General features: G+C 45.4%; 1 protein-coding gene across 2 annotated transcripts in view; it reads right to left on the bottom strand.

The window, feature by feature from the left end:
* The window catches only part of PRR16 (proline rich 16), a 152,100-nt gene extending 130,071 nt beyond the window's left edge, over positions 1 to 22,029 (bottom strand). Inside the window, exon 1 of one of the 2 annotated variants that reach the window (XM_066616058.1) lies at positions 21,559 to 22,029. In XM_066616058.1, the coding sequence (XP_066472155.1) occupies positions 21,559 to 21,741 (183 nt within the window). In that variant the 5' untranslated portion in view covers positions 21,742 to 22,029. Of the gene's footprint in view, positions 1 to 19,082; positions 19,159 to 21,558 lie in introns of those variants that run through there. The other variant, XM_066616059.1, reaches the window with a different exon arrangement.
* Positions 22,030 to 27,425: the final 5,396 nt, after the last annotated feature.

The following is a 27,425-nucleotide window of genomic DNA, read 5'->3' as shown; positions in this document are numbered from 1 at the left end:
TTTCAAAGATACAAAAGGCTAATGAATAGCAGGAAAGCATATGTGGTTGAAAATGAATTTCGTTCTGCACCTTTTACAAGGTAAAGGACTAGAAACAAAGTCATGTAAGGGTTCATAACATTCCTTGTATACTTCTAAAATCTATGCATTGAGCTTTTAGGAGATTTTGCTTTAACTTTAGTTTTTCCCCTCCAGATGCTTCTCAGTCTTCAGCTGCTGACAACAGACTCTTTCAGAACAGATCACTATCTTTCAAACTGGGTCATCAAAGCTAAAAAAAAAATAATCTTGGAAATGAATCCACCTTGAGTTCTTGCTCTTTCTTACAGATTAGTTTGATTAAAATTTTCTCATTGCATACTTGCTTTAAACATTCAGAAATTAGTAGAGAATTACACGTTTCAGGATGGTAATTTTCTCTGTCAGCAGTCTATTCATCAATTAAAAAAAATATCCTAGTCAGTCACATCACAAGCAAAACCTCTTCTGTTCTAGGCCTTCCAGTTGGTCATTTCAGTTAAAGATCTGTTGCAGTATAGTGAGGGACAGCCTAACAGAAGTCACAGCTGGTGCCCGATGCCAACCTGCTGGCACAAAAAACAATAACAAAAATGGAGCTACTTACTTTCCACCTTCTCATGTGATCCTCTTGAGGAAACAGAAAGTGTGGGCAATACTGGGAGCTCCCAGCAGATCCTGCACTTCTTGTTGTATGTAGAGAACAACAATGAAGGAGCCATGTAAGGCTGCATTCCCACTCCCTCACATCACTCCTTCCTTGCACAGTCCCTTTAAACTTCAAGAGGCCACACAAGGAAGAAGTTACTGAGGTAGGAAAGAAGCCATAGCAAAAACACACACACACAAAAAAAAACAGTCGCGCAGGCAACAGTTATCGACTTACCTACCCCCTCACATTGCTCCTTCTTCATGTCATTTAAGGGATGGCATGAGAAAGAAGTGGTGCTCTGCCTCCCACTCATCTTTAGTGAGCATAAAACAAATTGATGTGGCTCTGTCTGCAGTAGGCCAAATGGAGGCAGCAGCAGGCTTGAAGTGGAGGGCACTCTGAATTTGCCACTTTCCTTACCAACCACTACTAACATCAGCCACATTTTTCATTTCATGGCTGGGCTGGTTCAAAGTGCAGTGGCTAAGATGCAAAACTAGGCGCAGTTAGGATTGCACCCTGACTTGCACGACAGGACTTCCCTGGTTCAAATCTCACCGTTGCCATGAACTCACAAGGTGGCCTTAGGCAAGTCACTCCATTTCAGCCTCAGCTCTCCAGCTGCATTATGGAAATAATAATACCTACTAACTTGACCCCATTGTTACTGTAAAGATTCATTGATAAGCCATGTGAAATGCTTCGCAAACCTCAAAAAGTGCTATACAGATGCACAATAGTGTTCATGCAGAACTTCATTTGGCTTCTTATTTTCAAACGTAGAACAAGCCTGCTCTACAAAATCTAGTCTTCCAGCTCAGTTCTAGGCATGTCTATTCATATGCAAGTCCCCTTGATGTCAATGGGACATACTAACAGGCAAGTGTGTGTAGGACTGCAGCCTGCAAAATAGCTTTATATATATAAAACAAAAAGTTACTCTAGAAAAATCTTATTCCCCAGTAATGTGAAACCTAACACTCTATTCTCTCAGTGAAAAAAATCAAATCCACATAGTAGATATATGGAACAACAAATAATAAGAACAAGATAGTTTTTTTAGCATCATCACATTAGTGACCTTCTCCTGCACAGGAATTTTCAGTTATATAAAATAAATGATGCAACTGGCATATGTTTTGACCATTATGCTCAAATTTTTTAATACTAAGTTTGAAATCACATGGACTCAAATGTGTGTGTTGTGTGAGATACACAAAAGGTGTCATGTTTAAATGTACAGTAATATTTCCTCATTGTTTTCCATAGAAGGATTCCAGGAAATATCACATTTTACATACAAAACACTTCAAAACCAAATTCTACTTTCTGCACTGAAATCTTTGTTTTTAAAATTCTGTTAAAAGGGCATCATAAGCAGAACTTGCCACATTATATACCATAATGACAACATCATCTCCATGAATTTCTACATCTTTGAAGCCATACCCTTTCCTAAAGTCAAGAAACCACACTACTACTGCTTTGAATGGCTTTTCTTTTCCAGTTTCTTCCTCTCCCAACTCTGTTTTTCAAGTGCTCATGTAAGGTCATGGCCTTCTCTTGTATGAGGGCTAAGCTGATTTCAGTATCATTTGCATACAGATCCTCAAGTCATGAAGCTGGCAAACACTCCATCCTCTCCATTAATTCTCCTCTTGGCTGTGTAATCTTTACCTCTGAATGGTTTAATACATGTCTAGGATTCTACCTGTTCAGCATTATTCATATGGCACACACATTTGTCGGCGCATGATGGAGAATGCCAGCAATAAGAGAAGGATGCTCATCTCACTTGCTTCCCTGAATTATTGCTAATTTTATGTCCAAAGTAATATTTGGCACTTCCTCTTACTTTCAGATCCAGTATACCACTAGCATTTCTTGAGCTACTCATTATTGCAGGATAGAGCCCATGTTGTTTGATACTGTACTGTATAAAATCACACAGCAGAGCAATGGCAAAATCTAAATATCCAGTGCAACCCCTTTATTGCATAAAAGATTGTGCAAGCACAGTGATGGCAAAATCTAGTGCTGTCCCTTTGGAAGAGCTTGGAGGAGAGCTGGTAGAAAGGAGAAAAAAGCATCATGCAGGAATGGTGATGGTGGCAAAGGTTGTGAGTTCAGGGAATTTTTATGTCTTGTCTGCAAAAAGTGGAGGACATAAATGTGGGGAAACTTTATAATAGGGATGACCTGAACAGTAATATGGGATACTTCCACAATCATCAATTATTTCACAAGTTAGAAGTTTAATAAAGATTAACACATTGCTCAAATTGTGCAAAAACCAATATGAAGCAATAAGAACCAACTTTTAATGATTTTATACAACCTATTATTATTTGTAAAAGTTTCCTACTGCCCAGAGATTTCACTGAGAGCTGAACAGCAATGTTTAAACAAGCATTTGAGGAAAAAACTGTAACAATTATTCATAAATGCTGCATAGAAAAAATCTCTTCTTTGGGTTCTATTAAAAATAATTAGCGGCTGTGCAACTGCCAGAAGTTGGCAATTACTCTCCTGCATGCAGGCTCACTGACGAGTCATCTCATTAGCAGACCCAGGGTAGCCTATAAAATGCTGGAAGCCAACAGTTTCAATATCATATCACGCACAATTTCCACACTATCATATGTAGGATTATGTGAAACCTTCAGATCACATCACCAAGTCAAATTAACCAATCAAATTAGAAAATGTTATTATTTCAGAACTGCTAATCTTCTTATAATAACTTGGTTCAAATACAAAGAATAACGAACCGTGTTTTCCACTTCCATCCCCTTCCCAGTGTCAGATCCTGTTTTAAGCAGTTCTCATTGCAATTCGGTTTGTCTACTAACAAGCAAATAAATGAATAGATTGACTCCTAGGTAAGTGTGAATAGCAGTGGATCCCAACCTTTAGGAGCCTGCGACCCACCGAGGCAAAAATTGGAATCGCATGGAACACATGTGGCTGTGGGTGGCCTCTGCCCTCTCTGGTGGTCTGTCTTCAAAGAACTGCCCTACAGACTATCAGGGAGGACAGAGAATGGACTGCCCACAGCTGCAGCTAGCAAGTGGTTGTGGCTGCGGGCAGTTTCCACCCTCTTTGGTGGTCTTTGGTGGAAACTGCTTGCTCAGCAAGACACTGGAAGCGATCAAAAGCAGTATTTTTTCCAGAGACTTTGCTGACCACTTCTCAGAGTCTCGTGGACCACCTGTGGTCCCCAAACCACATGGTGTATACTAGGATTGCAGCCTATAAGATACTGAGTAACTGTGATTTGTCACAATCTGCACAAAGAAGCATTAAGGATACAATCCTATTCACACTTAACTGGGAGAAAGCCCCATTGACTAGAGTGAGACTTAAATCAGAGTAGATGTGCATAGGATTGGGCTCCAACAGCCCAAACCTGAACTGGGTTTGCCGCAGTGCCGAAACGGCTGCCACAGCATCCTTTGTGCAACAGGGCAGCTGCCAGCGGCTCTGTGGGGGGAGGGAATGAAAGCATCTGAATGCCGAGCAGAGAAAAATAATAGAGTGTGGTCATGATCCAGCACAGGTATGCAGCACAATTCTATCTTGCGCTGGAACAGGTAAGCCAGAAGGCTTGCGCTGTACCTAGAGCAAGATAGGGTACCAAAGTCGCTCAGCCAGAGGTAAGGGGAAACTCTTCCACTTACCACCAGGTAAGCCACTGCAACTCCTATGTGTCTCCTCGGATTTGCGCCACCTCAAGAGATTTCATAAGTCCGAGCAGAGTGGAAGGGCTTGAAGCCACTCCACGTTGCTTGGGAATAGGGGTTGGGATCTGGCATAAGAGCCAAGTCCCAGTCCCACCTCCAGCTCCCCACCCACTCCTGGGACCGCCCTCTGCCCATCCTCCCCCGCCCCAGAACACCCCCCCCCACCCCAGAGCCTTGCATTGGCCAAGCTCAGCCGACACAAGGCTACTCAGAAGAGTTGGTGCAGAGGCGGGACGCAGCCGCTGCAGACCAGTGCGCCTCTGCAGGCTGGCCCAGCAGACTCTCGAGGAGGAGCAAACGTGCCTTATGACATGTTTATGACCCTCCTGGTCTGGCGCAAGGGACTTGCACCCACCCAAGGGCAAGCTAGGTTTGTGCCCTTAAACACACTAAAGCCCACTGAAATCAATGGGCTAAGCATACCCCTAACTCTGCGGGTTTCAAACTTGCAGGGAGTTTGAATCCCGCAGAAAGTCTTTGTGGGGGCGGGGGGAGGCAGTGGTGCGATCCCCAGAATCGCATCACTCAGGGGGGCTGCAGGGCTTGGTGCACTTGCCCAAGCCCCCTGCAGTCCCCCAGGGGTGCGGGGAGCCCTGCGTGACCTTCGGCAGGGCTCCCCGGGTCAGGGAAGGTGACAGCAGAGCAATCGTGCCCCGCTCTGCTAAACCGGAAGCACTGCACAATCGCCCCACTTCCCCTTTTGGCCAGGCTGCAGGGACTGGGGTGCACCCTCCATTCCCTGCAGCAGCCTACCCTGGCTGCGGTGAGCTGGGCGCGAGCGCCTGCAGGGCTCCTCGGGTCAGGAAAAGTGAGGCGAATGCGCACCGCTTCCAACACTCTTTCTCTCAATACCGAGCTAAACAAACGCTTCGGTAAAGCAGCTACCACATTTTCCAGACTCACAAAGAGAGTCTGGTCCAACAAGAAGCTGACGGAACATACCAAGATCCAGGTCTACAGAGCTTGCGTCCTGAGTACACTTCTGTACTGCAGCGAGTCATGGACTCTTCGCTCACAACAGGAGAGGAAACTGAACGCTTTCCACGTGCGCTGCCTCCGATGCATTCTTGGCATCACCTGGCAGGACAAAGTTCCAAACAACACAGTCCTGGGACGTGCTGGAATCCCTAGCATGTATGCACTGCTGAAACAGAGACGCCTGCGTTGGCTCAGTCATGTCGTGAGAATGGATGATGGTCGGATCCCAAAGGATCTCCTCTATGGAGAACTCGTGCAAGGAAAGCGCCCTACAGGTAGACCACAGCTGCGATACAAGGACATCTGCAAGAGGGATCTGAAGGCCTTAGGAGTGGACCTCAACAGGTGGGAAACCCTGGCCTCTGAGCGGCCCGCTTGGAGGCAGGCTGTGCAACATGGCCTTTCTCAGTTTGAAGAGACACTTGGCCAACAGTCTGAGGCTAAGAGGCAAAGAAGGAAGGCCCATAGCCAGGGAGACAGACCAGGGACAGACTGCACTTGCTCCCAGTGTGGAAGGGATTGTCACTCCCGAATTGCCCTTTTCAGCCACACTAGACGCTGTTCCAGAACCACCTTTCAGAGCACGATACCATAGTCTTTCGAGACTGAAGGTTGCCAACAACAACATTTTCAAGTTGTATTACTGTATCTACTTCTGTGGAAGTCTTCTGTGCTGCTCTCTAAAAACAGATCTGCTCTCAAACCATGGACTGCACAGTAAACAGTAATTAAAAACTAGGACTTCCCTCATCAACTGGGGAGTGTTTTATTTCGTCCTTTTAAACTGGGCACAGTTACAGAATGAGATTTGGTAATATCTACTAGACAAGTCAACATTAACCAGACCCTTCTATTCAACCAAAGAGTCTTAACAAGACATGCATCATTCTCGGGGCCTACATACATCAATCTCAGGGCCTTTTTACAGTCATATGTTCTGCCTAGCACTGTGTGACTGTCAGCTCTGCCAAATCTCTTGGAGATGCACCTGTCTTCTTAAAGCAATTCTTTCATGCCTCCCAGATCGATGGCACAGGAGCCAATCAGCACACATAAATGACAAAGCTAAAAACAACCACTAAATCAGCGTTCTCACTTGCATGTTCTTGATAGCTTAAACATTTGTATCACTGATAGTTCTCCAGGAGTCAGGATTGAAACATAACAATTTTTTAAAGGTCTTAGAAGCCATATTTCATACATCAGCTACTTGATTATGTATACAAATCGTACAGCTGGATGAATAGATACATACCCACCAATTACATATACAGTATATAGGTTTTCCTTCAGTGATCAACACTATCATTTGCTGTGCAGGCATGCAGCTCTCTCTTTTTTTGCCATGAGAAGACTGGATGTAGCAGCAAAAAGTCCAGCCAATTTCATTTTTAAGCCTACACAGGCATGCACACAGACACACACACAATTAAACAACAGCTTTATCAGTTGTTTAGACTTGAGCATTTTCAATTACTACTCTGATCTCTAAGCACATTTGTACTGCTAGATCACCACTGATTTCAGCTTGGTTTCCTGACAAATGCAGATAGGACCATAACACAGTTAAAGCAGAACTTCCATAGGCTCCACGGAGAACACAGCCATTCCTATGTTTTGCCACTGTTTGTATTCTGTTTCAATACTGGCAACTGCCAGACTGCATGAACACAGGACATTTCAGCGCAGAAGGATTTCTTGCCACTACTGTACAATATTACTCTGTTTGAAAAGCAAAATTTATATATGCTCTAATTAACTCACAGTTGTACCATATACTACACTTCGAGGTAGTCTAGCATTGCACAGAAGGGTTGACTGCAGCTGACACAAATGTTTAGAAAACAAAACAGCTAGCAGAAATGTGACAGCATGCACCATTCTGTCGGGTTACATGAAGCTCACGGAGCTACACCAAACATATATGCTGGTCTTTCTTTTCAGGATGGCATTTTACTGGAATCAAAAATCCTGACAGTTTGCTTCATTTTACAGGCAAAAGAGATTTTATCCAGCTTCACTTTAGCCACAAATGTGTTATCATAAACTATGCATGCAAAGTTCAGGGGTTGCGCATGATCTTCTTAGCTCTATCTTACAACCACCACACATCTGGAAGAGCTGTACATTGCTGAACTTTTAGCATACTTTCACATACTGTGCAGTGAAACTGGCTCTAGGTGGCAGGGGGAGCCCAGAACAGATTTCATGATGTGTGAACTCAGCTAAACCCAGAAAGTATTCATTCATCAAAAGATATAGCACACAGACATCTGTCAGATATATTCCTAGCAGAATGAACAGGAGAATGAAAGGTCTGACAAGCAGAAGGCATGCAGAGCAGAACGATAATTTTAGTAGCGCAGTCATAAATTTAAAAGAGCTTCAGCTAACAGAAAGATCATGATCAAAGACTCGGAGTCCATCATGAAACTGTCTACATGCAATTGATGAACTTAGAGCAGAAAAGATAACCTTGCTTGGACCATGCATGCTATCAACTTTGAGTAATGTTCTGACAAGCAAGAAATTCACAACTGGGTTTCAAGTACCCAGATCACGGGTGTCCAAACTTTTTGGCAGGAGGACCACATTATCTCTCTGACACTGTGTCAGGGGCTGGGAAAATAAGTACTTTACATTTAAAATTTGAATAAGTTTACACAAATGAATACTATTAGAGATGGAACCATGAATGAATAAGGGTCTCACGATAGCTTAAGGCCTATAAAAGACCTTGTACAAAGCAAGACTGGCCTTTCCTTTGCGGCTGCTTTACAGATGTGAAACAGCAAGCAGTGGAGGGAGCTCTTGGCCTGCAGCTTGCGCAAGAGGTCGCACAATTATCCTTTGTGCTGAGAGCAGCTGCGTCAGACAAGTGTGGGCTCCAGCAAGTCTTTGGTGGGCCAGAGGCTCAGTGGAGACTAGGGGCTCTCCGCAGGCTGGATCGGGGGTCCCCGAGGGCTGCAAATGGCCTTGGGCCAGGGTTTGGGCACCCCTGACCTAGACAAATGGCAAGCCCACTCCACACTGAAATTAACACAAACCCATCATAGAATCCACTTGAAATTCACAATATATGAAAACCATGCCAAATATACACTACCTTTGCGCAATTCACACTGTTCAGTTACAACTGGCACCACAGTTTCAAATCAGGTATAAAGACAGCCCGTGCAGACATGCGGAGAATGTCTCCACACAGACATAAAAAAGCAGTGGCCTTGACCTGGAATCGGGTTTTTAACCAACAACTTTATGTACCTGTTGCTCAGTCGGACTATATCAGGGGTGTCGAACATAAGGCACAAGGACCTTATAGGCTTGGAGCAAGCTCCTTATCTGACCTGCATTCTAATTGGACTTCTGATAATTAAGCTGCAAAGAGCCACAAAATGATGCCTGGACTCCTGATTGTAATAGCAGCTGAAAGACGTTAATGCCAACATTTCTCTTTCCTTTGTTGTCTAATCTCCCCAGGCAGGCAAGGTGTGCAGATTACTGATAGAAGTGATGCTTCTAAGTAAGTCAGTAACTTAGTGCCAGGGTGTGGTGTCTGAGGGAAGGAGCACTAGAGGGTGAGTGCTGGTTGAGGGAGGATTGGAGGATGTGGATGGTGTGGCCATTATAATTAAGTCAGGCTGGCCACTGCCCATTAAGATGACAGTGATTATGTACCGCTCAGGTCAGGTGGATGGTTATGTGCTGCTCAGCAGAAGCAGCACAGCTGAAAGGGCAGCCCACATGATAATTGGGCTGTCTCTCTATGTTCAAGATTTGCAAATTTTCTCTTCTGTCATTTGCAGCTAATGGATTCCTAGGTGAGTAAGTGCTTATTTCTGGCCATCACCTGCTTAATAAACGCTCACCAGGCACCATACATGCTATTTGGACCACTCCATGAAATGCATTTGAAACATCTGGTCTACATAATGTAACCACAGCTTCCCACACTTAGTGGCATGGCTTCTGACCCATGACCCATAACCAATTTGTAGCCTGCAAGTTGTATAGGCTTACCAAGACATTTCCTTCACAGAAAACTTCTCCCAAAATAACACCTGAAAGTTAAGACACCATGGTAGCCTGTTACCTAATGCTGTTATACTGTACATAGTGTAGTATGCCAGAGAGGAATGTAAAAACATTGAACAATGGAATATCCATAAATGTAAACATGTGCCCAGGACCTATGAGTCTCCAAGTCTCACCAAATCCCAATTCCTCCTTTCCCCCCCTCCTTCCCACATGAAGTTTCCATTCTGGGGCAAGCCTGGGCAAAGGGAGGGGTCTCTGCTTGACCTGGAAGAGGCTGCGGGGAGCGCAGAAGACTGCCAGGAACCCCCCAAAAAACCCAGCAGTTTTGCTACATGATGATAGAGAGAGCCATTTTGGCCTTCTTTCTTTACTTTCTACACGTTCTACACTAATGAACCTCCTGCATCCATGGGAACCATGGATAACTGAAACCGCGGACACCAAATCCACAGATACCAGGAGATGCAAATGGGAAAGAAGTGAGGAGGAGGTTTGGAAGATTGTGGTGAGCAAGTGGGAGGGGCTAACACCTGATGAGATAAGAAAGTCTGGAAGTCTTCCTCAGTTTAAGATTTAAATCTGAACGACATAAGTTTTTAGAGGATGCAGTGCTCATTTCGTACTTGAGGGAGCATGAAGATGGTATTTCAAGACAGGCAATTAGATTTGCAACTATCTTTATTCATATTATCCCATTATAAAAAGTACTTTATTACCTCCTTAGCCAATGTCAATAGTGAAATGATTTCAGCTCTACAAGTGGCACTACTGTCAGCGTGAGCAACATACTATGTGTCTATGTATGTATGTGTCTGTGTACATAAAACTCTGCTGGGAGAGAAGAACCACCATTTCTAGGAATAGCTCTAACAAGTTTCAGAGCTCTTTTATCTTTCCTCTCAGTCTCCCCAATGGTTCCCTTCCCCTTTTTATTTTTATTTCCACCACTGCGGTCCACAGAACCTCTTTATATAACCCATATAAATATACTGGTTAAGGAAAGAGCACACATCTGAACAACATATCCTAGTTTTCTCATATGAAGCTGAGCATATTATCTGTTCCTCAACCTCAGCTGACACCCGCGTTTCCTGTTGCAAATGGTTATTGAGGTAGAATAGTCAGTACTTTAAGACACTGAAAATGATTCACTAAATCAAAACATAGCAAGTTTGAGGTAGAAATGGAAAATCCAGTGAGGCACAAAAGCCACAAATTTAATGGCAGGCAGTCAACTGAACAAATTGCTAGTGTAGGCAACGCTTACATGAAGCCAAAATAATTATGCACAGAAGCCATTATTTTCCCTGCATACCACACAACGTAGATATTCTCCATTTTGAATTGATTTCTTCAGATTATTGGCAACAGCTACCATGTCTGCTCCCTTTTGATAAAAAGGGAAGGTTCATTCATTTGCTTATTAAAAGTTATGCAAATGTTTCACAAACAACTTTCAGAATTTGTTCTAGCTGATGAGGTTTTATATCCAAAAAGTATTTATGCAATGTAAGAAAATTCTCCAGTGCAATCAACTGCAAAGCTAAAATACGCATGGTATTAGCTGCAAATTCTGGATAGAAAGAAGAAAGCCTTGCAGGTGAAAAATTTTCAGAGAAACTAGACATTAATATGAACCAAAATATTACTTCTGACTTTAGTCATTTGCTTTCAGCTACAAGTTCACATTTCTGAAGAATTTCAAACACACTTTATAATCAGTCCACAGGGATAGCAGAAACAGTTCCCAGTTTCTGCTGCTCTAAAATTGGGAGATAGGCTGAAGACGTTTCTTCACTGGGTGAAGCGGAAGAGCACCAAACTACCAACCTAAAACCTCCTGACAAGCCCAAGATGAACTTTCACTTTTCCATATATACTTTGCATATATAGAAAGACAAAAAGGATAAGAAGGGTCACCTTTTTTCCCTTGCCTTCGAGACCTAGCAGTATAGAAGAGCCCATGGGACTCTGCTCACTATCTATTGATTTTCTTAATGCTACAACTTCCTACCTTGCTACATTTCTTGCAACATTCAATGCTTTAACTCAGGGGCGTTTTGGCAAGAGGGCCACACCATCTCTCTGACACTGTATTGGGGCTGGGGGGGATTAATTTACATTTCAAATCTGAATAAATTTACATAAATGAATATATTAGAGATGGAAATTATATGAATGAATGAAGGTCTTGCAATAGCTCAAGGCCTATAAAAGGCCTTGCACAAAGCAAGGCTGACCTTTCCTTTGCTGCCGCTATTGCATCACAGACGTGAGACAGCAAGCAGTGGAGGGAGCCCTCGTCCCACAGCTCATGCAAGAGGTCGAACAGTTGGCTGTCACGCTGACAGCAGTTGCATCAGGCTAGCGTGGGCTCCAGCAAGTCTCTGGAGGGCCAGAGGCTCATTGGAGACTGGGGCCTTCCTGAGGGCAGGATTGGGAGCCCTCAAGGGCTGCAAGTGGCCCCAGGGCCGAGGTTTGGGCACCCCTGCTTTAACTTGTAGGTTTTAGGAACATGTCAACTCTCATGAATTCACTTCTGGAATAACAAATGGGCAGCACTATGCGTGCGGCCTGGCTGAACTCTGTTAGAATAACGTGCATGCAGCCACCACATGGCTGCAATTGTGTCCATTAAAATTTACACACACAAAAAAAATCTTGCTGCTGCCATCATAATGCATGATATGCTATGCATGCATGATATATATGCAAACACCTGTGACATTTCAGTATGATCCCATACAGGTCACAAGCCTAGACATGGTCCTATAAGGTCCTGAGATATATTGGAAGTTGTTTTATACCAAGTCAGACCATAGGTCCATCCAGGTCACTACTGTCAACTCTAATGATCAGTGACTCTCCAGCTTTTCAGGCAGGGATCTTTCCCAGCCCTACTTGGAGCTGCCAGGATTCAACCTGCATGCAAGGTGCAGAGACACAAAGCTTAAAAACTGTCCAGGTATTTCTAATCGTAAGGACTGACTAGGAACAATATTTGAGAACAATTGCCACTGGCCAATCAAACAAGATGGAGTTCAAACAGCCAACAGATAAAAACAACAAGTGATGGTTGAACATTTAGTATTAGCATTCCTTTGAACTTACATAACCCATCCAAGATTCAGTTCCTGTGACTGAACATATAGCTTTCTCACAACTAGACTTCCATAAACTTAGTTCTCGCTACATAATACTGTATATTCATTAAAGCAGTGGTTCTCAAACTCTCAGGGAGAGTTTGACAGCCTGTTAGTTCTTGCGGGGGGGGGGGCAGGCGGCAACACGATCCCCAGGATTCCCCAGGATCGCATTGCTAAGGGGGCTGCAGGAACTGGGATGTATTCACCAGTCCCTGCAGCAGCCTCCCGGGGGTGCGGGGAGCCCTGTGCGACCCACCACCGGGCTCCCCAATCTGCTAAAAGTGAAAGAACAGCGATTGCGTACTGCCTCCACAAAAACAGAAGTGGAGCACGATTGCTGCGCTTTCACTTTCAGCAGGCTGGGGAGCCCTGTGGAGGGTCACACAGGGCTCCCCACACCCTCGGGAGGCTGCTGCAGGGACTGGTGAGTACATGCGCCCCCCCCTTAGCGATGCAATCCTGGGGATTGCGTCACTGCCTCCCCCCTGCCCCTGCCCCCACCCCTTAAGGGGAAAATGGCCAGCACCCTCCGCTTGGGAAGTTGCAACGCCCCAGTTTGAAAAGCCCTGCATTAAAGGAAAGGATCCACAAGCCCAACTGTTCTACATGCAACTCCCAAAAATGAGCTTAGGTTATCTGAACATTTTTGAAGTGAATTGAAAAAGGAAAACAGAGACTGGAATTACACTTCAAAAGGGTACTTTAAAAAGCCTTCTGGACCAATCAAATCCCCAGCCAATCTGGAAGAACCACAGCTATAAATCAGAACTTAGTAATGTGCCATTCCAACAAGAATTTCAGCTATTTTCTATATAGTATTATATGACTTCTGACATCACATAGGTCATATTTGAAAACGTACAAAATTTTAGTTACTATTATACTATTGTACTACTATTACTACTAAGTATTTAGCACCATCAATGAACATAAAATTCAACACAGGGGAGACTGAGTAGTGCACTGCCAGGATGCTGGTAGGAGGGTCAGAGCCTTCCTGCACAAGTTGTCAGCAATTGGAGATGCTGCCCTCAGGAGAGGTAAGCCAGCAGCGAAGGAGTGGGTTGGATCCTATCCCCTCTAGAAGCAGCCTCCCCACCCTCTTTCTCCCTTCGGACTTGCAAAATCACTAGCGCAAGTCTGAGGAGGTCTGACGAAACCCACTGCAGAGAAGGAGGCTCACACAGGAGTAAGGGGATTACCCTTTTCCCTGATGAGCACCGCCCTGGGTACAGAGCATCAATTTTGGTATAGCTGTACCAGCGCGGGGGGGGGGGGATAGGATTGGGCTGTAAGAGCATAAGATCTTATCATATTCATTTCTATCTGCTTCATATGGAGTTCCATAACTACCCATCCAAAAAGTTGGCCTTTTCACAGTTATTTCTTATTTGGAATTCATATGGTACTAAGACTTGTGCCTCAATTGTACTATTGTAGTCTGCAGCTGGAGGCGAGGAGACTTACAAGACAGCTTGTCAGAAACTAATCCAAGCATGGCAAAGTTTGGACCTGTGCACTCAATGACCACATGACATAGCACAAAACAATCATTCTGAAGCTTGCAGAACTAGGGTTGTGACTAGCTGCTATATTGTGCTGATTCTTCTAGCCTTACACTAGAAACATGCAGGGCATCATTATAATACAGCTACCTGATTTAACAGAATCATGTCATGTGGCAAAGCAATGTGAAATTTCTAACAGAGAAACTATGCATACTGTGTCTTTCATGTGTAGGTCCTGTTTGGTTATTCTCAAAAATGTTCAGTGGAGCTATACATATGTTTCCACTTTACAAGAATAACGTATACATTCTTTAGGAGGGGGGAAAGTGTAGGAACTAGTTTGAACCTGGAAGAGAAAAAAAAATGTACTGTCTAATTTCAATGCCTTTATTCCTCAACTGAAAACAAAGGAAGTACATGCCTGAATTATTATGATGACCCTTTAGATAAAAAAAAAGAAGTTGTAAGAAAAAAACAAAACACCAATGCTAATTTGATGAGGTTGTAATGGAGGAGCTACATACAGTTCAGTGGTATAGGAGGTCTGCAGTTCAATCCCTGACATTTCCAAGTGCAGCAGGGAAGAACCCCTGACAATTGCTTTGGAGGTACTGCCAGTCAGTCTTGACAATCCTGAGCTAGATGGATCAATGGTCTCACTCAGGAACTTAGGAGTTGCTTTATATAATGATTTCCAAACAACTCAATTCCTTCAGAAAAAAAATCCATTAGGCTACAGTCCTAAATACATCTAGCTAGAATTACATCCATTGAAGTTGACGGGCCTTACATCCTAGTAAACATGCTTACAGTTGAGAATTAGACTTTGATTTCCATAAAATACCAATTCCATATTGGTGACATCATATATAAAGATTCTTAACTTATATCATTTCTTTATTTATCAGAAGTCCAATGCTACCGATGTGGACAACATGTGAGCTATAAACCTGAGGAAGATGAGACAAGACCTGAAGGAATCCCAGTTTCCCTCAATGACAGTGCTGTGCCTGTTCAAAGAGTGAGTTGACACCATTGCAAAGGGAAGTTTAAAAAGTCTTGTTCCATTTCTTGCCATGCTAGTATTCCGTGTTTCATTCTCTCTGATGGACTCTGCCCAAAGCAATCCTACTCAAGATTTACATCAGCTGCCTTCCAAATATCTAGGTTCAATCCTCCCTCTTACTGGTCTCGCCTTCCATTTATTTCTTTCCTTCCTGTCTTTTTGAGGTCTACGTCTCTTCCATCACAAGTTCATTTTCTCAATCTAACCTACTGCCTATTGTATCACTTCCTTCAATCCTCTAGCTCCAAACTCTCTTCCTTTAGCTACCCTGCCTTCTGGAACTGCTTACATCCAAATTTCAGTCCCGAGTCTTGTCAACACAGCTCTCCCTGTCCCTAGGAATTGTAGGGATCTTCCCAATTTGACTTTTTATTTCCTTCATAGAAGGTGAACTGTTGTGCATATTCTATTCATAACTTTGTTCTCTCATAAGATAGATGTTGATATTATACCAGTTCATCCAAAGCTTAACAGAACAGAAGCTTTGATATTACTCATGGAACATTACAATACAGGTGCTATATAGTGTCCTTTAAAAAAAAAAAAAAGTCTAGAAATTTTAGTTGAAGAAAGACTTGTATAATTACAAGGGTCCACTAATATCCTCCAAGCTTACTAACCAAGGCTCTTGGCTTTCTAACCATGCATTGATCTGTCCTCTAACACCCGCCCCCCCCCCCCAAAAAAAAATATGTACATAAAAACATACACATATTCTTCAAATTGTAAAGAATCCCCCCTTCAAAAACCTCCCATCACCCCCATGCACAAACTAATTGGGTAAGAGCAACCCTTGCTAATTGGGTAAGAGGCAATTTTTCAAGTGGGTGCTCCTCTTTTATTTAGCAGGGGGAGAGAAAGTGGTCCTCCTCACCCCAGCAGTGTCTTTTCTAGTGGCTGCCTGCTGGTGTTTTGCTTCTTTTAGATTGTGAGCCCTTTTGGGACAGGGAGCCATTAGTTATTGGATTTTTCTCTGTAAACCGCTTTGTGAACTTTTGTTGAAAAGTGGTATATAAATACTGTTGTTGTTGTTGTTATTAATAATAATAACAATAATAACAATAATGTACATCCACACACCAAACTGTTGCCAAAGCACATTCGCAACCACATCTTTCGACTTGATTCACTCCAGTGAGAATGCCTCTGAGCACATGGAGAGTGCCATTCCCTTCCACTGAGCAAGTGCAACCTGTTCTATCAACACAGAATTAAGGAGAAGCGATTATAGAATAAATTGCAGTGCTCCACCATAATAATAAAATGGGCAGCCCAAACCAATGCTGCCTCAGCACTAGCGCTGGGTGATGAACATGTGCTATAAGGAACATTTGTGCCACCCGGGGAGTAAACAGTGCTAGTGGGAAGGTCTGCACTACCCCGTTGATGCTGAAGTCTTGGCTACTGGTGGAGAGCTGGTATGTCCTGAGCAGCATGGGGGCATTGAGAAAGTGGTGGGAGGGCGTTGGTGGGAGGCTTTCCTGGGCAGTCAGAGGGTGGAACGGGAGTAGGGACAGGCCCAGGAAGGAAGTGGGACAAGTGGAGGCCTCCTCCACTGTATCTTATCCCCCATGTCAGGTTTTGGAAAGCCTGAAATGAGGCTTCTCAACTATGAGCCAGAGAAATAGCTGACACAGACATGAGAAGCCCCACTGAGAAGGCTGGGGCATTACTTGGGGCAAGGGAACAAATGTCCTCTTACCCTGAGAAGACCTCCAGACTGCTCAATTCCAACACAGGATGCCAACAGTAGCTGTTTGGAGCTGAGGTTCCTATGCTGGACAGGATTGGGCCATGAGTCAAATTTTTCCTACTCATCCAGAAGTTCTTCTTAATTAAAATACTGTTTTTTCCTATTCTCTCTTGCCATAGGCAGGGTCTTTATTTTCTGCAGCCACCCAGTCACAAGGTTTCATTTGTGTTTAACAAAAATCTGTTTCTCATCACCAGGCCTAAGAAGGCCAATGTGCACAATCTTTCCCACCAAAAAATATACTACTCCAGGTTTGAGCCAGCTGAGCCATTCAGCTCCATTATTTGAGAGCTTCTTTAATCAACCTTGAGAAGAAAACATGGAAGAAATGCTCTAAAATCTGGGTTTTTTTTTCCCCTTTCTGGAATGGGAAACTTTATTATACAGGGCCCAGTTCTCATACAGCACTGCAAAGATGTTCACATTATAAATCTTGCTGCTCAGTAAACTTTGATTTTTTTTTAAGGCATCTCACCCACTTGCTTTGCTTTTGTGTGCTTTTTCTGGTGTGTACATTAGGAATGGATGTGTGGAGCAAGGAGAGACTAGAATTGCCTGGCAACATCAGAGTGAAAAGGAAGGAAGGAATACTAAGCATTAAATCTACTCACATATCTTAGAAGGGGCTTTCCTGCTGATTTGCTAATAGCATGGGCAAGAGAAAGAATTGTCCCATCTTCTAGAGTTCAAATCATGCAAATCAACGTTAAAATGAAGAGAGTAACAAAGAACACATGAAATATACAAGCCTAGTTTTTAAAACAAATTCTTAAAAGCCAAATAGTATTTGTAAATCATTAGCAGCCAATTGCCTTTTGAGAACTACAATTCTCTCAAAATGTTTTCATATCACCTATTTAGCTCTGATATAATTTCACTCCATTATTCTCACTACAAAAAGACAAAGTGTACTTTTGCGACTGTGCACCAGCGGAACTCATGTTCCTCCAGTGCAGTGGGTCTATAGCAGGGGTGTCCAAAGTTTTTGGCAGGAGGGCCACATCAGCTCTCTGACACTGGGGGAAAAAAGAATTAATTTACATTTAAAATTTGCATAAATTTACATAAGTTTACATAAATGAATATATTAAAGATGAACTTATATGAATGATGAAGGTCTTGCAATAGCTCAATTCCTATAAAAGGCCTTGTACAAAGCAAGGCTGGCCTTTCCTTTGCTGCTGCTGCTGATTCACAGATGTGAAAGAGCAAGCAGTGAAGGGAGCTCTCATCCCACAGCTCACACGAGAGGTCAAACAGTCGCCCTCACGCTGAGAGAAGTTGCATTGGGCCAGTGCAGGCTTCAACAAATCTTCGGAGGGCCAGAGGCTCATTGGAGACTGGGGGCTCGCTGAGGGCCGCATTGAGAGGCCTCGAGGGCTACAAGTGGCCCCCGGGCCAGGGTTTGGACACCCTTGGTCTATAGGATTGGGCCAAGAAATGGCTTAGGGCAGTGGTTCCCAAACTTTTTAGAGGCCAGAGGCTGCTGCCTGATTTATAAATACCAAGGGGTGTGGCTATAATGGTGATTAGGCATCAGTGCAGCTTGAATAACACTTGCTGCACATAGCCTAACCTGCTCTGTCAGTTTCACAAATCACCAACCCACTAGTGGGTCTTGGACCCACAGTTTGGGAATTGCTGGTTTAGGGTCATGATACCTGAAGAAATGCGAAGGCCCTACCCATCCAGCACTTTCTGAAGCTCCACTGGTGGCAGCCTGCAAGATGGCCTTTCAAGTGGCAGCCGTCATCATGTGGAATTGTTTGCCACATGAGATGTGACTGGCTCATTCACTGTCATTTTTCTGGTTCAAGTTGAAAATTTTCCAAGAGGCCGACTTTGATTATTTTTTGAATAAGTTCATATGAACACTAAAGAGTAACTGTTTGAATAAGTGTTCACATGAAATTGCAGAAACACACACAGGAGAATACGTGCATTAAGATATCACGAAAGCTACTGACATATTTCAAGAAAAAGTGTACTGAAAGAATAACTGAGCTGTAACAAAAGATGTCTGTGAACCTCTAAGCCAACTTTTGCCAGGAAATGAAAAATTCCTTCTAAAGTTGCTCAGGAAAAAAAAACCTGTTAAACAATGAAACTAGAAAACAAATGTTGGGGGCGATTAGGACTTGTATAATATAATATGAAGGATTATAAAGCAATATACACACTTTGGGCTGGCACTGCAGTATGTAATCCAACCATCTGTCCACCAGTTGCGCCACAAAAATCTAATGAAGATGTGAGGACGCTCCTAAGAGGACAGACAAGTTACATTATTTGAACACAACATTCTGCTAATTCAGAGCATCTCCGCCGCAACTGCATTCTGTCTGCAAATTAAGTTACAGGAGCTGACACTTGCCACAGGCTAAGGAAATATTATATTGGTTTCTAAGATGCCTAAAACAAATAGATGCATGTATTCTGCAATTCATGCCTGAAAGGAAAACCCAGACTTTTTTTCCAGAACTGATATTCCACATACGTGAGCATCCGCTGACACTCTTTTCCCCAGCCCAGAACATTTACAGATGAATCCCTTTAGGAAGTTAACCTCCGTTTATTTCCATGTAAGAAGGTTTAGAGTCAGAGCAGTAACTCATTACTGGTTGAATTGTTCTTGTCATTCACAGCTCTCCAGTTCAGATGGGAGTTGCAGGTTAAATGTTGTTACAAAGTAAAATTAAAATGTGAAAGGGAGAGAATGGGCCATTACTTTCCATCCTCTTTCTCATGGGAGTTCCCTGGATCCCAATTCAGAATGTCAAAATTGGATAAAATTGAAGAAGAAAAAGGATACACCCTTCTGAAATGAAACCCTTATGCTGACAACCTGCACAGATATTTGCCCACTTCTGTTGCATTCAAGACTCCACAGTCTGTCACTTCCTGCAACCATCACAGCAAAACAAGATGTCTGATTTTATTTTGTTACAGGCACACCTCCAAACTCAGCAAAGATCACATCAAATCATTCAGGCACGAGGAACCACTGGAAACCAGGAAAGAAAGAGTGACAACTGATGCAATAGAAGAGCTGGTACAAATTCGTTTAGGTGACGGGGTTAATGAAGTTACAGCCCAATCTTATCCACACTTTCCTGGCAGAAAGCCCCATTGACTCTAATGGGACTTACTCCTGAGCAGACATGCCTAGGACTGGGTTGTTAGCCACTTATGGAGGAACAAAGGCTGCAGTCCTAGCCACCCTTACCTGAGAGTAAGCGCCATTGACTATAATGGGTCTTACTCCTGAGTAGACATGAAAAGGATTGTGCTCCAGAAGCCCAATTCTATCCATGTCTACTCACATTAAGTCCCATTATAACCAGTGGGACTTACTCCCAGGAAAATGTGGCTAGGATTGTACCCTGACAGCCCAATCCTATGCATGTCTACTCAGAACCAAGTTCCATTTTAGTGAATGGGACTTACTCCCAGGTAAGTGCAGCCTAAGTCTTGTGCACAATATAACCGTGGCTTGCACCTTCATTTTGAAAGGTTTATGATCCCGGTCCTAGAATTTGTGCATGGAATCAAAGTAGCACCTTGTACTCAGTAGTAGTATTTGGGTCGAGTACAGATCCATCTGCCTGAGCAGTCTTGGCTGGCCTCTCGGAGACGCTGCCTGCCTGCCTTCTCCGCCCCCCCCCCGGGAATGCCCCCTTTGGCTCAGCACAGGAACTTTAATGAGTTTGACAGGCTCCAAGCGGCGACCTCCCCCCAGCCTCCCTAAAAATAACCTCCGCAGCCAGAACTAGAATCACCACCACCCTCGGAAGGAGAAGGAAGCGTCTCCTCGCTCAAGCCATGACTAAACGCTAAATCTGGCTCCCCAGATCCTGGAGCGGGGGGAGGGGGAGAAATGCCCACACAGCCCCTTGACACAGAAGAGATGGAGACACAACTCCTCCCCCTCCCCCCCCCTCTTTACGCACCAAACTCCTGAGTGGGCGGGAATGGGGAGCGCAGGACAAGCACTGGAGAGCCCCCTCCCGCCGCCCCTCCGCAGCCTCCAGCCAGCCTGCTGGGGATCGGGAAGGGGGGCGAGGAAAGAGTCCTCCGACTCTGCCATTAGTCATCTCCAGGCTGCGCCGCCTCCGCCGCGTCTCCCTCACATCCTCCCCGGAGGGCTGGAACGAGAGGCACCGGGAGAGCCAGCCCAGCGGGCACCCAGTGGGGCGCAGCAGCCCACCCACTCCCGGGCACTGGCCCTGGCCCGGCTTCTTCCACCCCGCGCTCCCGGAGAGGGAGCCACTAGTTGATTTCTGGCCCGAAGTGGAACAAGTCTGGAGCAGCCGGACGCGCGGGCAGCCGCTCCTCCTCCTAGTTCCCCAAGAGTTGGGCCTGCGCAAGAGGTTCTCCCGCGCCCCTCTGCCTCCCCGGTGGGTGGGGAGGCAGGTGAGGCAGTGCCTCCCCACCGGAGTCCTTGGAAAAGCGCCACCGCCTTGTGAGGCGCCCAAACACTCCCAACCCACGCGGGGAGCACCCAAGCACCCACCTCACGCGTGTGGGGTGCCCAAGCACCCACCTCACCCAGCAGTGCCGCTTGTCAAAGGACTCCGGTGGGGAGGCTCTGCCTCACCTCACAGGGTGGCTGCGCTTTTCGACGTGGGGAGACTCTGCCTCCCCAGCACGACTCACCTCCTTGAGCTCCTTGGCCACGTCCTTCAGGTCCCCCAGCACCAACTCCAGGTCGTCCACGATGATCTTGATCTGCTCCTTCACCTGGGCTTTGGAGGCTGCCGGCAGCCCTTCGGCCGGAGAGGACACGGACGAGGAGGTGGCGGAGGAGGAGGATGTGGTCCCCTTGGACTTGGCGGACATTCTTCGGGGGCGAGGAGGAGGAGGAGGGCGGCGGCAGGCAGGCAGGTCAGGGGAGCTGGCGGACCACCGCGGCAGGACGCCCGTCGCCGCCCCTTTGGGGCCGCCCGGAGCTGCTGCGGCCGCTGCTGCCTCCGTCCCGGCTGCGCATCTTGGGCGCGGGTCCCCGTGGCGGCGCTGCGTTCCGGGCGCGCTGTGGCGCTGCCATCCAACTCCCCGGCAACTGCGCGGAGCGAGGGAGCCCGGGCTGCAGGCAGGCGAGCAGACGGGCGGGCGCTGCGCCTGCGCTGCCTTCCCTGCCTGCCTCCCTCCCTCGCTCGCTCGCTCGCACGGCGACACACACGCACCAGGCAGGGCGCCGGGCTCGCCAACCCCCACAGAGGGCGCAGCGGCCGGCGGCACGCGTGCCTCGCCTCACAGCCCTCGCCACATGGTCCGCCTAAGCCCCGCAATCCCTTCTAATCCCCGGATAGCAAGCGGTGTTTACAAGCCGTGGAGGGGATGGAGACGCAGGAGAGCAGCAGCCGCTCCTCCAGAAACTTTCCCCAGCCAGCCCCGTCCTGCATTCACCGCTTGGCCTCCCCAGCTTCTCCAGGGCGGGGCGTGGGGTGGGTGGATGGGGAGGCAGAGCCTCCCCACCGGAGTCCTTTGAAAAGCGCCAGGTGAGGCAGAGCTTCCCGACTGGAGATGAGTCCACCTTTGGAAAGCTCTGCTGCACTGTGAGGGGCAGAGCCTCCCCACCTCTGTCCTTTGAAAAGTGCCCACGTCGCTGTGTGAGGTGCGCAAGCATACACAACCCATGCGCGATGCTATGCGCGTGGGTCCTGTGTGCTTGCGAACCTCACTCCGAGGTGGCGCTTTCAAAGGACTCTAGTGGAGAGGCTCTGCCTCATCTGCCTCCCCACGCACCGTATGTCCATACTCCGGGGGTAGTTCCGCCCCCCCCCCCCCGTTCTGGGAAAGCAGAGGAAGAATGTTTATTTTTCTCTGTTGACTGTGACCGGGGTGCTGCAAAAAGAGGTGTGAGGGAGCAAGAGCCAAGGGAGGCGGAGAAAGTAGGTGGGAAGCATCGTTCCTCCCCAAGACTGGCTTTCCTCATCCTCCCTCCCTGGCTCTGGGCTTCTTTGCAGCGCGCAGTCCCCACTTAGACCAGAAAATGATGCCATTGGATGCTGATTGAAGGCGATCGGCTCGTGCTGCCGCTAATCCCCCGCTGTACGCAACAGATCGGGACGCCTTTTCCTCCTCCGGTGGTTTTCGAGGTCAGGGGAAAGGAAAGAAAGCCAAAAGAGGGCGATGCTTCCAGCCACTTCCATGATTTTATCCCCGGAGAGATGTAGGCTTATTTTTTGCCCACCCAGATTTCTGGCTGACTGCAAATTTCCAGACAGAGAGGCCATCAAATCGCCCTTGGGTGGTGGAAAGGACTGCCTCTGAACTTCTCCAGCGACACCTTTATGGGATCTTTTCGCGCTTGAGCGAAAAAACAGAAAAGAGTCAGTTATGGTGCAGCCTCTACGCAGGGATCGGGGGTGATTTATTCCAGCTGGACAGAATAAAGCCTGGAAAAGCGGGGGGGGGGGATGTTGCAATAGAATTAGAAAATATTTAAATGAACTTAAAGGAACTTAATCTTAGAGAAGATGTGCGGCTTGAGCCCAGACAGTAGCCATCCGTGAATTTTAATCATATGTAATGCTATGGCTAATATAGTCTCTGTTCCTTCATATAATCAGCACTAGGGAACGTTATGGCTCAGAGGGTGAAAGGAATGAGGGTTGTCTCAATGGTAGGCAACTAGTATTTTCATAGGAACCCATAGTGAGGGTCGTATGTGATCCAAAATGGGGGGAGGGGATGAGGAATCATTACAAATTGGTGATGTACACTGTATTACTGGCTTACAGGAAGAGGAAATAATTGTTCCCTAGGCAATAATGCACATTTAAGGACTCTTAAATGACATGTCATCAAGGAACTATAGAGTACATCTGGAATACTCATTGAGAGTGACAAGAATACCTAGAGCAGTAGTCTTCCACCCTTTTCATGCCACAACTATAGATAGATAGATAGATAGATAGATAGATAGATAGATAGATAGATAGATAGATAGATAGATAGATAGATAGATAGATAGGGGACCCCACTACTGATCCCGCACCTAACATGCCTTCATAACAGTGCCCTCCCAGCACTGTTCACTGGAAGCATTTATTAGGGAGAACAGAAAAAGTTACTAGAAGCCTGGAATGAGTGAAAAAGCTATTTTAGCACAATTGCTGTGAAGCTGAGCAGGTCTGGGACAATCTCTTGGTACTTGAAGGGGTACATCAGATGCCTCCCTCTTTAACTGGTGGTGCTCTAGTCCAGTGGTCTTCAACCTTTTTCAATCCTGTAAATTGCTGTGACCCCACAACTGTGGCTTTTCTACCCCATTGGGGTCCCAATCCCAAGATTAAGGAATGCTGACCTAGAGGGAGCTCTGGCAACTAAGGGCACAGTCCTAACCAATTTTCCAGCACTGGCATAGCAGTGCCACTGGGGCATGTGCTGCATCCTGCAGTTGGGAGGCAGTTACAGAGGCCTCCTCAAGGTATGACAATGTTTGTTCCCTTACCCATAAGTTGCATTGCCCTTATGTCAGTGCTGGAAAGTTGGTTAGGATTGCGGCCTAAGAGTACCACAATCCTAAGAGTACAAATGGACAACTGGGTGGCAACTTCTAGGACATGGTCAAAATGCCAACAGGAAACGAGAGGTCCCTGGGACACTTTTCAAGAGGTGAGGAAACAAGAACAAATTAGGAGGAGCTGTTATTGCAGCACTAGGAAACAATTATGGAGGAGTGCATTTTTGTTTGTCAAGTGCCAACTCATTGGAACTTCAAGGGAAAGCAAGAAGGCCGTCTCAAATAATTCATTCAAGTAGATTAATTTAATTACAAATTTGCAGCATTTCCTTCTTTCTCCATTATTTCCCATAATAAGATGTGCCCAAGCTATTCAGAGAATTACATTACAAGCGGCTGCCTTTGGTTTTACTATGAATTCCTAAGAGGCAAGCAGCTCTGTTCTACCAAACTGATGTAGTCCAACAAACTGGAGCTATTCTGATGAACAGTTGACTTCTGAAAGACATACTTAAAGGGATGATAAACAATAGAACATTTAGAGCCAGCTTCTTCAGAGCTTTTTCGTCCTTAACTCTTGCACAATTCCCGGAGGAGTTGTGAAGAACGGTGGCTTTTATTGATCAGCAGTAAAGTTAGCGTAAAGGCACTCCCTTCCACAATTACACTGAGGATTGTGGAGGGGTAAAAACGGCATAATTTGTCTGTATCCACTGTCATCTTCAAATCATTCTACTTGCATCTGCCTTCCCAAATTAGTCAATGCTATTGTTGTTGAATAGAACTCAGAATTATCTTCATTTGATCTCAGAAGGAGTGCTACCCTACGCAACATGAATGTTCACTCAGAAGTAAATTGATAAAGGAAGTATACATAAAGCTGCAGCCTGAGGTTACAATCTTAAGGAAACATATTTAGAAGGAAGTCTTATAGCCCAGTCCTAACTTCTGCCATGCTGCCATGCTCCTGCCACTGCAAGCTGGGTGGGGGGGGGGGTGTGATCAGGTGGCTTGTGAGAAGGGAAAATATTTTCTCTTATAGGTCTCCTTAGACCTAGTAAATCCAAGGAGAGCCAGGGGGTGGGATGGGGTGAGGTGGGGCAGCCCAAAAAAGAGATATGCAACTGCCATCAGATCCACCCGTCCCTCCCCTAACACTTCCCCCAATTCCTCCCCCAAAATGTCCCATTACCCCCTCTTTCTTCCCACCCCTGCCAACATACATCCTCTGGCAATGGCTGGTGCTCCAGTGGAACACACGAGGTGACCAGCCATTTGCAATGGCAGACCTTTGCTGGATGCAAGGGAGGGCATAAGGACACAGATCTCTTGTTGTCTTGTGTGGTCTCTCAGGCATCTGGTAGGCCACTGTGAGATATAGGAAGCTGAATTAGATGGGCCTATGGCCTGATCCAGCAGGGTTTATGTACTTAGACCTGTTGCACATGTCATCACTGTGCCTCTAGCACCGACAGAGAGGGCTTTCCACTGACAGAAGGCTAGTTTCATCAGCAGTAGCTCATTGAGGGCCCAATCCTATCCAACTTTCTAGTGCAAATGTCGCCACAATGCTGGTAAGGGAATAAATGTTCCCTTACCTTAAGAAGATCTCTGTGACTAACCCCACCATCATCACAGGATGCAGCATATGTCCCATATGCATTTCTGCATCAATTGCAGAAAGTTGGGTAGGACTGGGTCCTTATTCTACTCAGTTGGGCTTACTCCTGAGCATACAGGAGCATAAAATTAACTCAAGCTGTTAATTGAGCTGTCATTATGAAGCCTCTCAGGCTCAACTCCTAACCGACTTTCCAGCACTGGCATAGCTGTGTCAATGGGGTGTGTGCTGCATCCTGCAGCTGTGTGGCAATCACAGAGGACTCCTCAAGGTAAGGAAATGTTTGTTCCTTTACCACAGAGCAGCATTATCCTGCCTTTCAGTGCTGGAAAGTTGGTTAGGATTGTGCCTTCAAACATTGAATAAGGAAAAAGAACAAGTATTGTACACCCTTCTGACACAAATTACACATTTCATTTTTAGATAATTTTAAATTTTTCTGTTTAAAAGATAATTTATACAGAAAAAAAAGTTAAACACTCTACTGTTTAGCTGACAGTTTCTAGAGAAATCTGAGGGCCATAAATGGAAAAGCACCCACAATTGTTACTTCCTGCTGATAGTCTGTGAAAAAGCAGCTGAACAGATCAAAACAATAAAGTTCATCCAAATAAGCTATTTAATGAACACTCATTAAATAGTTAGACCTGTTTAATGAATACTCATTAACTATATCTGATACACAACATATCATTAACAACTGTGATCTCATTAACTCTTACAAGATAAGCTAAGCAAAGTTGGTGCCCATCAGTAATTGGATGATTGAGACACTGGTATGGTGGCCAAGTGTTTGTTTCAGTGGCTTCTTTTCATTTTACTTACTTTTTCAAATGAAAAAATCAACATGCCTTAGAGTAATGCTGGTGGATCAAGTTACACTCTTTACACTCTCACATAACCCCAGAACCAGGGGACATCCACTAAAATTGAGTGTTGGGAGGGTTAGGACAGACAAAAGAAAATATTTCTTTCCTCAGCGTGTGGTCCGTCTGTGGAACTCCTTGCCTCAGGATGTGGTGACGGCATCTGGCCTGGATTCCTTTAAAAGGGGATTGGACAAGTTTCTGGAGGAAAAATCCATTATGGGTTACAAGCCATGATGTGTATATGCAACCTCCTGATTTTAGAAATGGCCTATGTCAGAATGCCAGATGCAAGGGAGAGCACCAGGATGCAGGTCTCTTGTTATCTGGTGGGCTCCTGGGGCATTTGGTGGGCTGCTGTGAGATACAGGAAGTTGGACTAGATGGGCCTATGGCCTGATCCGGTGGGGCTGTTCTTATGTTTCTTATGTTGTTGCTGGAAGCTGTCTCTGAACCTCATGTGAACTTGGGCAAAGAGAAGTCAAGCTTTTCGTATCATGAATAGTTCTGAAAGTGAACAGATGACACTACCTTATACTAAATTTGGCCACTGGTCTATCTAGATCAG

The sequence above is a fragment of the Tiliqua scincoides genome, chromosome 2, assembly GCF_035046505.1.
Source record: "Tiliqua scincoides isolate rTilSci1 chromosome 2, rTilSci1.hap2, whole genome shotgun sequence".
Taxonomy (NCBI): Eukaryota; Metazoa; Chordata; class Lepidosauria; order Squamata; family Scincidae; genus Tiliqua; species Tiliqua scincoides.
The sequence above is the reverse complement of the archived record's forward strand: the minus strand, read 5'-3'. Positions and strand labels throughout refer to the sequence as shown.